A 15,627-nucleotide genomic window follows, 5' to 3' on the forward strand; every position below is an offset into this window, starting at 1 on the left:
AAGTAAGCAGGAGGATCTGATGGATGGGAAGATCTGAATGTTTTTCCTTTTGTGAATTGTTCTTTTGGTCTAAGTGTAAGAACTCTTCACTTAAACTAGCTCCCAAAGATTTGCTTCTGTTTTTTTGTTTTATAAAAATTTTATGATTTCTGTGTTTTACATTTTAAAAGCCACTTTTGAGCTAATTTTTGGGTATGGTGTGAGGTCCAGGTCAAGGTTATTTTTTTTTTTTTTTTTTTTTTTTTTTTGCTTTTTTAAGATAAAGTTTCAATTTTTGCCCACAAAAACACATGGATATTTTAAATAGCTATAAATGGAATTGATAAGGGTGCAAAAGGCACTTAGAGTAGTTGAAAATACAAATTGGTGAAAACAAATGTGATGCAGCATTTGCATTTCTTGGTATTTTTCCAAAGATAAATAATCAGAGATGTTTACAAAGATATGCATAGAATAGAGTTGACTAAAGTGTTAATACAGGAAACACTGGAAACAATCTACATGTCCAGTAGCAGGATGACTGATTAGTAGAATAAAATACACCAAGATTAGAATTATGTGTAGTCATGTGGAAATGTTCACAGCCTATTAAATGAAAAACAGTTTACAAAACATTAAGCACAATGTTAATAGAGATTACGAGTGATTTTTATTTTGTGTTTTTTTCCTAAAAGTTCTAGCAATATTCAGTGTTACCACTGAGCGTATTTTTTATTTTGAGAACTTATTGTAGATAAAACATAGAACAGTTTTGCATTTTATTGTGGTTACTATTGTTTTAATTAGTTATTCTTTCATGACTTTAAAAGTTTTGCAGCACTTAAAAATAATAATAAAAGTAGTGCAGCATTTTAATGTTAGTTTTATGAAAAGGAAAGTACTTTTCCCTCAGCAGACTATATTTTTGACTTTGTAATGAAAATTATTAAAATATATATTAATTTAAATACAATTACACACATGTAATTTTAATTTCAAATAAATCCTCCTATATGTACTATAGTGACAGATTTTCTATTACTAAATTTTAGAAAAGAAAAAAGATATATGAAAAAATTACTCCATGGTTTCTATTTGTAAGGGAAGTAACCTGCAATTTCTTTCTTAGATAGCTCAAGGCTTATTATTAAAATTAACTACCTTTATTATCTTTAAGAAACATTTTCTTACTTTTTTCACACTGAGTAATTTATGCTCCTTTAACTACTGTAACTACGATTTTATATTGACTTCTATTGTAGTGCTCTAGGGAAGAAAAATCACTCATTTTCACAGCAAAACTGGTGGAGCAAAGGAACAATGGTATAATAAATATGCTAAAAATATAGAGGTCCTCAATAAAAATAAACATGCTCTATTGCAATTGTTGCCAGAGTACATCTAGGTTATTAAGCAGGTGATACTTTTAATTTTTATTCATACACTTCATAAGGTAGGTAATCTTGATAACCAAGGAGGTTTTTTCTGTGCTATATCTTTCAAAAAGATAAATAAAAAGAAAACATCTCAGGTTCTAAGGAGTTTAGCTAAGGACTTAGAGAGCTAAGTAACTTAAATTTTTGTATAAGGTTATTAAAAGAAAAAATATAATATTATGTGTGTATTGTATATTCACAAAGATGAATACATATGCATATTTTATAAATGAGACCAAGAGATTATGTTGCATGATTTCTATTCTGAAATGTCCTAAAATGAAGGAATAAGAATTGTAATTAGTAATGTTTGTTTAGAACACTTTTACCAATTCTTGAAGGAGAAGGGGGAAAAATGAAAAAAAGTAGCAAATTTGAAGGATCTCTATTTCTTATAGATTGGATAATTTACAGGATATATTGACATATAGTAATATATGGAACTATACAGAAAAATAAAAAAATTCATAATGTCATAATAACACTGGTTTTATTCATAGATTGAAGTGTGTGATACTGAAGGTAGTGAAGTAGGCTATTATTTTTTTGTACACTTAAAATGTTTTAGATGAATCTAGATCTTCTTAAGGTCCTTTAAATACAGAGCATGTGTGTATTTCTCAGCCATCTTCTTAAAAATGTGTGTTTATACACTCATGAATATTTAAAAATTGCTTTCATAGTGTGTTTGAAGGACACATTTGAACTAACTATAGGAGCCTGACAATTCATTTTAATAAAATTTTATCTTCAGTATTGCACATATTGAAATCTGTCTAAATCAACCATAAGGTTTTTTTTCTCTTATATAATTCCTCAACTTTCATGATACATGTCTAGTCTCCCTTTAGTGTTCTCACTGGGTATTTTTTCCTATACCCTGTGCTGAATTAACTAAAATGAAGATGCACTGTTTCTTAATGCTTGTTCTTTTGCCTTCATTTAGAATGCCATGTCCTCAACTTTTCACTACGGTTTTCACTTGTTGAAATTCTGCTTATCCCATAGCATTGTGGATAAAGTTAACAATACTATATTATATACTTTAGAATTGCTAAGAAACCGATCTTAAATGTTCTCACCACAAAAAGGAAATGTTAAATTTGGGATGTGAAGGAGCTATTAGCGAATTCTACAGTAGTAATCATATTGCAATATATAAATATATATATAATTACATATCAAATCAACAGAGTTGTAAACTTTAAACTCACACAATGTTATATATCAATGATATCTCAATTTTTTAAAATTTACTTTTCCTACAACAAAGAGTATCATGTTTTCTGAAGCATAATTTGATTCCCTTAATACGGCTTTTCACTTATGTTATTATATAACATAATTTTATTATATTTTCCACATCTTCCCAATTTTATATCCTTGAGGTAGGAGCTAGTTTATAAATCTTTGTACTTTTTCTGTTGTGTACTTTTGATATATAAATAATTTCAACTTAGTAAAAGTTGTAATAACTAACAAAAATAAATATGAAGGAACACATAGCTACATGGCAGTGTGATAAAGATCCTTGACCAGCTTTACAAACGTAATTGATGTGTTAGGGTCAATAAGAGAAGTCACTTGAATTCAACAGCTTGCTAAAAGTATAGCAACAAATCATTGAAGGTAGAGATTTTATTTTAAAATATTTTAAGAAGATTGATACCACATTCTGATTTTTAGTGATCTTAGGAAGTTTTCTAGAGTTAATATACAGATGGTAATAGGTAGTTTTCAGGGAGTTTAATAAAATTAAAAATACAGGTAAAAAATATGCTTTCCAACAATGATTAGATTTATCACAGAGGAAAAAAATTCTTAAAAGTGATTGAATTTGTTGCAAATGTGCTTTTGAAATATTTGTTCAGAAAGCAGTTTTCATATTTTGGCCAGATAAAAGTGTTATTAATTTGTTTTCCATTCGGTATTACCAATCAGCAATATAATCACAGATATTAGAATTACTTGTCATATTAAGTAGAAAAATGTAGCCAGAATTACCCTTAAGATGAAGTCTTACTAAGAAATGGAAGCTGCATTTTAGAAATACACTTGATTATACAGTTCTAAGATATTATTGCCTGGTTATTTATTATTAGTGTCATGTGAATCACTGTTGTTTCACTGATTTTACAGACTAAACACTGTCTTCTGTCACTCATCTCAAAGATCTCAGTTAAAAATTGATTCACAGGGATCCCTGGGTGGCGCAGCAGTTTGGTGCCTGCCTTTAGCCCAGGGCACGATCCTGGAGTCCTGGGATCGAATCCCACATGGGGCTCCCAGTGCATGGAGCCTGCTTCTCCCTCTGCTTTTTTTAGAAGTGTAAATTTAAATAGCAAATAATTTAGTATTATTGAAATTGCATTTTCATTAACTTGGATCAAGCGCAAAATAGCTTTCTTTTTCTCTATATGATCTTAAATAACAATTTTTTCACTCAGGTATGAAATTTATATGGAGAATCATAATACAGATGAGTTCTACAGAAACTTTTACCATTAGTGTCCAGAATGTTTTTCTGTAGTGTTATATATATTTTAAAGATAACTGCAATCAGAATAATAGGTAAAAAACTTTGAGCTTTTCTAAATAGAACAAAAATTTCTAATGTTAGAGTATTTATTGCCTTTCCCTTTTCATTAAAGGATTTCATTAAAAGGATTTCACTTAGTTTCTTCCATTCCTTTGACTTCTTTTTTTTTTTTTTTTTTTCGTTCCTTTGACTTCTAAAAGGCCTTTATTCAGGTCACAGGCAATTTGAGGATTCTATTAGGCCAGATGGAAGGAAAGAAAAGGATGAGAGAATAATTTTTGTGGGAGTTTTATGAAGAGGGAATTTGGAGAAACTCCAGTGTAAGGGGAAGATACAAAGAAGGATTTTTAAAAGTATTGCTCAAGAAATGACAATAAAGAACTTAAGTTATTTTGAAATTAGTTTTCAACTGTCATCAGGTTCCTCTGGCCACAACACAGCTTGAGAGATGAGACAATATGGGTCAAAGATTTAAATAAGAATTGTCAATAGTTTTGTATCAACAATTGAGATGGGAATGTGGGGGGAATTGGAAAGTATTGCCACAAGATAATATTCATTGTTGTTTTTAATTTTTGTTGATTGCAATTTGCTATTTTATTCTGTTAAGGAACTAGTTATGTAGCTGATTTATGATCTACCACTTTTATCACAAAAATAGCAATTACATGTATTTTTTCTCCTCTGGGGCATTCAATTTTATGTTGGCTTGGGGAAGAGAGCATAGGAAGGAGGAGTAGAATAAAATTTGATCCAGTATGTCTTTTCTATCTATGAAATAAACTTGGCAAGTCTGTATTTTTTCTATTTTTGACCTGTTACCCAGCATATTCTACTCTATACTGTTAGCCAAAGTTTCTCTTTTAGTTTCTCATTTTCTCTAACTGGAAATGCAGGATGCAGTCTCTAAAGTAACCAGGTTTCAGATCAGTTCTTCAAGATTTAATGATACCAATCAACATGGCAATTGTGGGTTTTTTTCCTTTTTAGCCTTATCTGTTATTTTAATACTCAAAATTAAATTGCTCAAGACATAACTGATAAAAAGATTCCTAGAATAATCCTTGACATCATAACTTTTAAGAGAATGTTCTTCAGTATTACTTGTATATATTGTATAATTATTACATGCTGTTTCTATATATAGATTTCCAAAAGAAAAGGGAAAAGGAAGAGCAATTTTTAGACTTTCACTGGTACTTCATAGATTTTTTTTAAAAAAATGTGTTCGTTTTTTATTTATTTTATTTATATTTTATTTTATTTTATTTTATTTTATTTTATTTTTTATATTTTATTTTTTAAAAGATTTTATTTATTCATGACAGAGAGAGAGGCAGATACACAGGCAGAGGGAGAGCCTTTTTTTTTTTTTTATTTGACTGGATTCTTTCATTAGCAACACTTGTGACTTCATCTAATTTAAAACCCCTGATATTAGAGCAGAATTGATTGGTCATGTAGGAAAAATCATCTCTAGGACTTTCCAGGTGGAACCTACTGTATAAAACCAATCTTTCATAGATTAGAAAGATGGATTTTCATTGTTTTTGTTTATTTCTATGAAAGCAGAAACTGGAAAATTTGAAAAAGTAGAGGTGCTAAAGATTAATTCAGTTCTGATTTTATTGGTAAAATGACTTTGTAAGTGGTATTTGTTATCATTAACACTCAAACTATTTCATGAACAAAAATGAAACTCAGTTTTAGTAATTAGGTAATTAAGTTCAGAAATATATATATATATAACTGATAGCCTCACAAGCTGGAAAAATATATTAGTTGGAAACTATCTGTGCATTGTTTTCTTGCAGGGAACAAATCACAAGACAGTGGCATAGCAGAGATGGAAGAACTTCCCGTACCACATAACATCAAAATAAGCAACATCACATGTGACTCATTCAAGATTTCATGGGAAATGGATTCAAAGTCAAAGGACCGTATTACACACTATTTCATTGACCTCAATAAGAAAGAGAACAAGAACTCTAATAAATTTAAACACAAGGTAAAATCTGAACACATACTTACATTCATTTGCATCTTAAAATCTGAGTATGAGGGTGTTTGAAAAGAAAAAATAATATTCTATTAATTACTTATATGATGCATTTGACATTGGGAAGAATAAAAATTACATGTCATTTTAAAGCTCAATCCCTTTAAGAAATTTTGTAAGAAATGAAATGCCAAGTATAATATTAAAATACATTTTTCCCAAAAAAGATAAAATTATGACTCTCATATAGACATAAAAGTGAACATGGGTTAAAGATTTAACTAATTAATGAGGTAACTAATGAAGTGTTACAACCAGTTCAAAGTATAATCCAAAGAATAGACACAGTCATAGATCAGGATATTGAAATAAATGTATAACTAGGGCAAAACTGATTTGGGGTCAGAAAGGAACAAGGGCCAGAAGAAATGGATGGACAAAATTCATTTGCATATATTTAAATAAGTTATCAGTTATCTACAAATCACAGTGTTATAAAACAGCTTCCACAGAATCAGAAGAAAATGGCAATAAGAGTGTGCTATAGGCAATGCATAGTTTTCATTAAAGCATACATTTTTCCATATAATAACTTTTGAGAGAGGAATGTGATATAACTTATAAACTTTAGAGTATTTGTAAAATACTTTAGGACTGAAAGTTGCTTTATGTAGTCGATTTTATTTTGTGGTTTGAGAATGAAAATTAACCTTAATATGTCTTAATATGACATACTACACCTCTTTGTTTTTACTTCTTATAACAGTCTACTTATCACATAGCTTTGCTGATATATATCTCTCTACATACACATTAGAGGTAGTATAGAGATGTAATAGTTATTAAGGATTCTTATGTTTCAGTATTTTCACTATGAAAACTGGTCTTTTTAAAATTTTGATACTAAATTTAGCGTGGCAAATCTTTTAGAAGAGCTGCCTTATCTTTTCTGGGAATTACATCTTTTACCAAATGCCCAGTTATACACACTAATGATAAGTGAGGATTATATGTATAGATAAGTGTGAGAGAACAAAATTGATAAGTCATTCTAACCATGTTCCCATTTTCTGGTTATGGATATTCTCTTTGTTGACATTTGCCTTCTTGAAGTAGTTTTAAAATATTTCTTTGAAATTAGCTTTGAAATAATGTTAAATGATGATTAGGTCAAGATTTGACCCTCTTTTCTTCATTCTACATTTAGAAAGCTGTGTCTTTGGAAACGTAGTGAATATTCAACTAGCAAGTTTAATAACCTTATTAATCATTGTTTAGAAATACACAAACATTCCTGTGACACATAAGCTCCATACTTGAATATAACTGAAGTGGATATTACCTCTTTTGTATATAAAACTGATTCATTTATCTTAAAATTGTTATTTTAAAAATGTTCTCCCTTCACATGTAAAATATTTAGTAATGGGCTACTCTGGGAAAATTATTGAGTAGTATAAATTAAGCAAATATATTTTAAAATACAAAATCACAATTGAACACAAATAAAAAATAAATTTATAAAAAAAATCACTGAATTTTATTTGTCATGTTTCTGGGTTTTGGGAGGTTTGATTTTGTTTTATCATTTAATATTAGAATATTGCATTTTAAGGAGCATAATATATAAGGAGTGTTCAGAAAACAAGAATCAAGAAAACAGGAATCTAAATACATTTGTGTCATAAACTAGCTGTATGACCTTGGGCATGTCTTTTGATTATTTTTTGCATCTGGAGAATAAGAGATTTGAATATAATAATTGTTGATATCTTTAAAAAGGATAATTCTATCATCAGCCAGGAATTTAACAACTTGCTATATATTGTTTATAATTGATTCAAGTTATACTGCTAAATTATTTCCTCCCTCCCTACCTCCCTTCCACCCTTCCTTCTTTCCTGTTTTTCTGTCTTAGGATGTTCCAACAAAATTGGTAGCAAAAGCTGTTCCCTTGCCCATGACGGTCCGTGGACACTGGTTTTTGAGCCCAAGAACTGAGTATACAGTAGCAGTGCAAACTGCTTCAAAACAGGTTGATGGTGATTATGTTGTGTCTGAATGGAGTGAAATTATAGAATTCTGCACAGCAGGTAAGAGAAGTAGGTACAAATACAAAAAAAAAAAACCCTTAATATTAGTTCCTTAAAAGCTAATTACAGAAAGAAAAATTTAATTATAAGGTGATATGAAATGCATTGGGTTATTTTTGCATTGACAATAGCATTGTATAATAGAACAAACTATGCTATATTGGTTGGAGTGAGCTTAGATTCTCAGCAAAAGCTGAGTAAGGGCTTTAAATCAGTTCTTTGATACATAATTTGATTTTTCAAAGTAAAAGCTTTGCAAATGAAATTGGTTCAGTTTGAAAATATACTGAAGCATGTTTTGAGCTTCATTTTGAGAGAGAGCGTTTTCTTTTCTTTCTTTCTTTCTTTTTTTTTAATTTTCACAGATATTGATGGTGGCTGGGTGGCTCAGTCGGTTAAGCATCTGTCTTAGGCACAGGTTATAATCCCATGATTCTGGGGTCAAGCCGTGGGCATCATGGAGTGGCTTGACCTGCTCAGCAAGAAGCCTGAGCCATCATGGAGTGGCTCCTTGCTCAGCAAGAAGCCTGCTTCTCCCTCTCCCCTGCCTTCTGCTCCCCCTGCTTGTGTGCAGGTGTGCTCTCTCTCTCCACTAAATAAATAAACAAAATATTTTTAAAAAATTTTTTCACAGATATTGAAACAAGTCAGGGACCTCTTTCTCTAACTTAGGGAATGGATGCAGATCTTAATGACTGTACCTAGCAGAAGTGTTACTGGATTTTTCACTTGAGTGTTGAAAATCTATATCTAAACTAGTGGTGCGTGTGTGTGTGTGTGTGTGTGTGTGTTTGTCTTTGCTTCCTTAGAAAGTACCTCATAGTCATTTTGCATTGAGCTATCTGATTAAGAGAGCCTACCCCCTTTGATTTTGAACTATACGTTAATATACCATTGGATTGGAAATTTTACCAGTCATCTCATTCATTTATCTGTTTATTCATTCATTTAAGAAACAAATATTTAGTGAGCACTTAAATAGGTGTTGAAGTGATACAAAGATATCACTTTATCAGATGTATTACCTAAATACATCTGTCATCCTTTCCTTGTCTCTTAGAACAGGGCTGTAATTCCTCTTGGTATAGGTGATTGTTTCCTCTAAAAAACTGTAGAGAAAGGCTAAGTGTTTTTGTAACATAAAGGAGCTTGAAAAAAAATCTTTAAAAAATGTGCCTCAACTATTGTAGGTTGCTTCAACTTCCCCCAGCTGAGGCATTCTTCAGATAGACGACTTTTTTCTCCCTACAGCATACACATGCATTATTTTAGACTCAGTACATACTTAGCAATTGCTTTACTTCATTGTCTTGTGTTGTTTCTTAATCTCAAACTCAGTGTAAAGCTTTTCCTATGGATATGTTAAATGGATGAAATTTTAATTCTATGTTATTTTGATTTTATCTTCAACCCTTGTGATTTTGAGGAAGTTGCTAAGGATTATAACATCTTGATTGTTAAGGATTTCAGTCTTCAAGAGCAAGGAAAATAGTCTTTCTCTTGTACTGTATTTCTTCCTATCTAAGACACTGTTTATGAGATCCACCGTTTTATACTGTCAATTAAACTATGAAACAGTGTTTTTTCATATTACAGTTATTGTTGAACTCATATCAAAGAAGCTAAATGTGAAAAAATATATTTTGGAATAGATGAAATATGGTATTAATCATAGTTCAGTAATGAAACAGCTAATTTTCATATTGTATTAATAGTAACATTAATAGTGAGTAAAAAATTCTAAATGAACTTTTAACTATATTTGATGTATTATTGGAGTTAATCTATCCCCTCAGTTTTTTCCTGAAATAAAATTCTTTTTTGGAGTCTACCTCGTGTTTACTTTTTCTGCTGCATTTACTTTCATTGCCCCTGACTAGGGAGGCTTAATCTAAGACAGACACATAAGTAAGAGACACAGTCTTTTTTGATATTGTTTTAATATATGCTATTTTCCACAGGACTGCACTAAACAGAGTCATAGTATTTGTCCAATTAAAAGAGCTATAATTTACCTGCTAAAAATCCCATTTGACATAGGGAAAGGTGTGCAATATTATTTCTTCTTTGGCTAAGAAAGACCTTTGGCATTTCCAGTTCAAAAATATTTGTCTGTTTATAGATGCATACATATTCACTCTGTTCTATAATCTATTTAAGTACATGTTTTATTTCTATGTGTATGAAGGAAAACCTTATGTCTTCTTTCACTTTGAGTAATCACCCTGTTGCTTTTTCACTTCACTACATCTCATAATTCTCCTAAGAATGCTATGGAGTGAATCATAAAATGCTAGCTTTTAAATGTGCCACGATAGTTTTCTATACATTATTTTGCATTTTTAATTTCCATGAGTAAAATCTAAAGAGAACTTCAGCTTTTTGAACCTTATTGTTTCAGTTTATCAAAATAATTCAGAGATGTTTACCTATGCTTTATCAATAACCTTTACTGTAGATTTTGAGGAAACTTTTTGTATAAATTGTCTTTTATTCTGGATAGCTAATTCACTCAACATTTATTGAGCATATATATACTCTGTGCTATGTACTGTGCAAAATGTTGACATAAAATAGGATGCCACCAACTAACCTAGTCTATGTCACAGATAAAACCCTGTGCTTGCCCCACAAGTCACAGTTATCTATATATTTATCTACATATATTTATATGTAAATTTAGATTGTGAGTTGAGAGGAAGAATATTCTTTTTGATCTTTTAACCCGATCATCCAATTTTGCATGGTGCCTTCTGCATCATATGTTCTAATCTAAATAAATGTGAGCCAGTGAAGCAGTTAGTAAACAAAATGTGCTGCCATAAGCAATTCAACTAGGTTGCTTTTATTTGGAAGGTCTTATAATCTTTATAGACAATAATTTTTGCTTAGATTTTGGTAGAGGAGTTTGACAGCAGTCCTCAATTTTCAAAACAAAAAGTTGGTGAAAGAATCAAATACTTGGAGAGAAGCTTTAGATTTACAAGGGTCTTGCATAACTGAAAACCATCAATTAAAAACCAGAGACCTAGCTCTATGAACTTTTGGTGAATCAAACTGTGAAAGCCTCAATTTCTGCATCAATAAAATGGTCATATTTAATCTACCTCACCAACCTTGTAGATTTAAAGAGTAAAGTAAATGAACATTATTATTGCCATCCTTTTGAATTCTATTTGCTACTGATTGCAGGTTAGAAGCTTCTTTTATTTGACTATCTATTGATTCAAGAAATGCCACTATGGTACCAATTGACATTACTTAGGTTATGCAGGGTCTTCATTCCTTACTTAACATTTTTGTTTCAGGATCTTTCATTTCAAAGAGTGAAACAAATGCATGGGTATCCTAAAACAAAAAACGAAACCATAAACCATAATAAATACCTTTTTGTAGAAATAAAAATGTATAAAAGACAATGAGTGTTTTTTTCAGTACAGTTTCCTATTCACTAAGATAAGTTTCCTAAAGGTGAATTTTAATAATTTCCAATTTATTAAACATGTAGTTGATACCTTTGGTAATATATTTTTTAGTAAGAGAATTTTTTTTGTTATTGTTTTCAGACTATTCAAAAGTTCATCTAACACAGCTGTTGGAGAAAGCCGAAGTGATTTCAGGACGGATGCTTAAATTTTCTGTTTTTTATCGTAACCAACACAAAGAATATTTTGACTATATTCGGTAAGAATAAAAAAATATATGGTGATGTGCTTTACAAAATGCCATTCCAAGCTCTATGCTCAGGTTTTCCTTGAGTCTAGTTCTGTGAAATAGCAATTTTTGTTTCCTTTTCAAAATAATTATAATCTTTTATTTCCCAGAATAATTGAGTAGAAGAAATCAGATTGTGGGATTTTTTTTCTCACTTTCCTTACATTCCTTTCTATAATCATTTGTTCTACCAATTCCTGTCTATTTGAGTAGAAGGTCTTAAACCTCCAGGGCTTAGACTGATGACCATCCATGAAAAACTCCTCTAATATCCAACAACTCAAAGAAATAGTCTGTTCTTGTGGATTGTTTTAAAATGTTGCAAATGAGGGTAGGGAGGTAACTTTCATGAAATATAGTCAATCAAGTAGGACTTTTCAGGCTTCTAAGTGGAGCTCTTTTCCCATTATCTTGAATTAATCAATCATGAGGACACTCTGCTTTGTTTACTTTTGAATTCTAGTGTTCAATTAGTATTTCTAAGATAGCCTGTGTTTACACTGGGAAGTAGTTTCCAAAAATTCAAGAGATTCATGCTATATGTAGTTTTAATTCTTAATAATCCTTTTATATTTGCAGATAAAAATTTCAGAACAGTGAATAGGGAGATGTATGTTTTAAAATAAGACTAAGGCTTTTAAAATGCCAAGTGTTATATAGGTTCTAAAACTTTTACATAGTAATCTCTATCATTTGTCATTTTAACAGCTTTGGTCTCACTTTAAACTTTAAATCATAAGGATTATATATGAAAAAAATTGGGAAGCTTTGTTATTTGTTTCTTACTTTTCTAGTTTTCTTAAATCAAGGTCATGGTTTTGATTTAAATCAGCTCCAAGCTGTGGAAAATGCAAAGGGAATCAGAGAGAGAGAAGTGAATTTAGGTACCTGATTTCATCAAAAGAAATACTTAGTAAAAAAAAAAAAAAAAAAAAAAAAGAAGGAAAGAAATACTTAGTTAGCAATATCATGTTTTTAAAATATATTTTGATACTGCAAACCATCAGGTTGAATATCTTATAAATACAAAGTTTATGAACACCTGGGTGGCTCAGTGGTTCAGGTCTGCCTTTGACTCAGGGCATGATCCTGGAGTCTCGGGATCGAGTCCCACATGGGGCTTCCTGCATGGAGCCTGCTTCTCCCTCTCTATGTCTCTCTCTCTGTGTCTCTCATGAATAAATAAATAAAATATCTTTTAAAAAATAAAAAGTAAGCATAAAGTTTAGCCCATAATTCTTTTAGCTGGTAAATTATTTACCCTTGTGTCTACATATTTCATGGTGGATGCCATTCACTTACAGAGTACAAACAGATATAGCACAAATTATTGTACCTGTCAATTGTGAATGGGAATGACCATATATATTCAACAAGAAAGGTTTTCTTTATGCATAAAATTTGAAAACAAAAAAGATCTATTGCTGTTTTCTTTAATAAGAAACATATCAACATAGTAAATGCATCTTTGGTACTAGGTTTAGATTCTTAGAATATTGCCAAGGTCTATTTTAGGTGGCCACTGGAGGTCAGTATTTCCCTGATTTTCACTTGCCCTTTGGGCAGAAACTAGCCTATTTTCAGGTCCTTAGATACTAAAATTTGCATCATCTGTTTTCAAATATTCTTTCAAGAAGAAAAAAAAAATGATAAAGACAGCCAGGAAAAAGTCATTGTGTATATTATATAATTGATTCCAGTCTACTAGTATGAAAGATGTATTTACTAACAAGGAAATTTATTTACTTTTGTTGGGAGTTTCCATGACAGTTGTAAAATCTGTGTAAATTATATCTTGCTGCAGTATATATAAATAAATATACTTCCCAGGGTGTGGGTACAATTCTTCAACATTGCTTTTCTAATACACTTTATTAAAAAAAAATAGTAGACATTAGCTTCAATGGATCTTAGTATACTTTTTAGGTACTTAATTTTTTTTAAAGATTTTATTTATTTATTCATGAGAGACACACACACAGAGAGAGAGAGAGAGAGAGAGAGAGACAGGCAGAGACACAGGCAGAGGGAGAAGCAGGCTTCCTGCAAGGAGCCCAATGTGGGACTCTATCCCAGATCCTGGGATGAGACCCTGAGCCAAAGGCAGACGCTCAGATGCCACCCAGGCATCCCTAGGTATTGAATTCTATTAAGGACACACTTCCTTTATCAGAATCCATTTAAAATGTCATCTTGTTAATCAAATGCTACAATAGAAATTAGAAATTTCTAATTTCTTTCACTTACCTAACTACAGTCTTTCCAAATCGTTATAAATTATGAAAAAGTGTTAGCTAAATTCTGACTCAGTCATATGCATTGAGCTCATTTTGATTTTTCTCTGGAAATAAATTTCTAAGTGAATATTGCTTTCCCTTACCCCAGATCAAAATACCACTCTCTATCTTACTCCTTCAAGTTCACTAGGTAGTCTTACTATAAAACACCTTTCTAGATGAGAAAATTTTTTTCTTTACCCATCTACTATGATTAGTAGACAAGTATAGGAATTCCTGGTGCTTTTAGGTGTGAGATTGTATATCCTTCAAGTTGATGTCTGTTATTACTGCTAATACATTTCTCCTAATCTCAGCTCCTATCTCTATATCTTCATTCTTTCATTCATTCATTTTTTTTGTCTCTATATTTTTTGCTGTGATTATTTTATAAATTGAACTTGTAGATTCATGTTAGACACACATCCTATCAATATTTGGTTTTTGTTAATGAGCATGGAGCAGTAATAAAGGTTAAGAATTTTGACCCAGAACAAGATGGAGTGGAAATATTTCTCCATATTTTGCAACTAAGTATGACTAAAAGCTCTGGACTTTATATATAAAAGAAACAAGAATCTGAAAGGTAGAAGAAGACTGAAAGGTGGAGAGAAGATAAGCCAGTTAGGGACCATGGGACTTGAGGGAAAATACAGTGATGAGTTCCTTGAGTTTTATTTTTAGCTCTTATATTCTGAACTGAGTTCTAAAGAAGCCAGAAAATCCTGATGGGCACAAACCAAAAACAAAAACAAAAACAAAAATCAAACCAAAACAAAAACCCCAAAAACCAAAGTCTGCTTTATTTATCCAAATGACCAGCAAAGGGATAACCATGAAGACAGTTTTTAGACAATAATGCCCTACTTCAGCCAAACACCATAGGGGAAAAAAAAAAAACCTGTTTTCCCACCCTCACCAGCCAAGCCAAGTAGGGAACCTAGACTTCCACCTTCTCCTAGTTGTAAGGAAACACCCTTTCCTCCTCCTCTATCTCCTATTGGGGTGGTATCAGAAAAAGCTGAATGGGGAAACTGGATTTATACCCCCAACCCCCTGCCACCAGTGGCAGTGTAGTAGTACCTGTCAACCTCCCTACTGGGATGGTGTCATAGATGGCCTAATGAAAAGTAGGACTTTTCATTGCAGCCCAGGAATAAGGCTTGCCTCTGCAGTGTCAATGAAGGCCACAGTGTCAATGAGCAGTACTAAGACACCATCTCCTTCTCCCAGCTAGATAGTATTAGCCAAAGCCTAATGAGAGCCTAAATTCTTAACTCCATCCAGTAGTCATCTCCATTTCCATCTTTCCATCTCCATCTCCATTTCATTCTTTCCTCCTTTGTCAATAATAAGTTTGATCCATATAATTGTGGGTTTATTTCCAGGTTTTCTGTTATTTTCCATTGATCTCCATGGTTATTTTTGTTCCAGTAGCATACGGTTTTGTTACCACTTTGTAATATAATTTGAAATCTGAAATTGTGATACCCAGCTTTTTCTTTTCCAAGATTGCTTTGGCTATTCAAGGTTTTTCGTGGTTCCATACAAATTTTGGGACTGTTTGTTCTATTTCTATGACAAATGC

At 31.4% G+C, this 15,627-nt stretch overlaps 1 protein-coding gene across 4 annotated transcripts in view; it reads left to right on the forward strand.

Moving 5' to 3' along the window:
- Nucleotides 1–15,627, forward strand: part of PHYHIPL (phytanoyl-CoA 2-hydroxylase interacting protein like) — a 76,327-nt gene that overhangs the window by 56,317 nt on the left and 4,383 nt on the right. For all 4 annotated transcript variants that reach the window (XM_026013538.2, XM_072756046.1, XM_072756047.1 and 1 more), the window contains exons 2-4: nucleotides 5,769–5,965; nucleotides 7,875–8,049; nucleotides 11,616–11,733. In XM_026013538.2, coding sequence (XP_025869323.1) covers nucleotides 5,769–5,965; nucleotides 7,875–8,049; nucleotides 11,616–11,733 — 490 coding nt within the window. The remainder of the gene's footprint in view (nucleotides 1–5,768; nucleotides 5,966–7,874; nucleotides 8,050–11,615; nucleotides 11,734–15,627) is intronic.

This window comes from Vulpes vulpes, chromosome 4 (genome assembly GCF_048418805.1).
Source record: "Vulpes vulpes isolate BD-2025 chromosome 4, VulVul3, whole genome shotgun sequence".
NCBI classification, from domain to species: Eukaryota; Metazoa; Chordata; class Mammalia; order Carnivora; family Canidae; genus Vulpes; species Vulpes vulpes.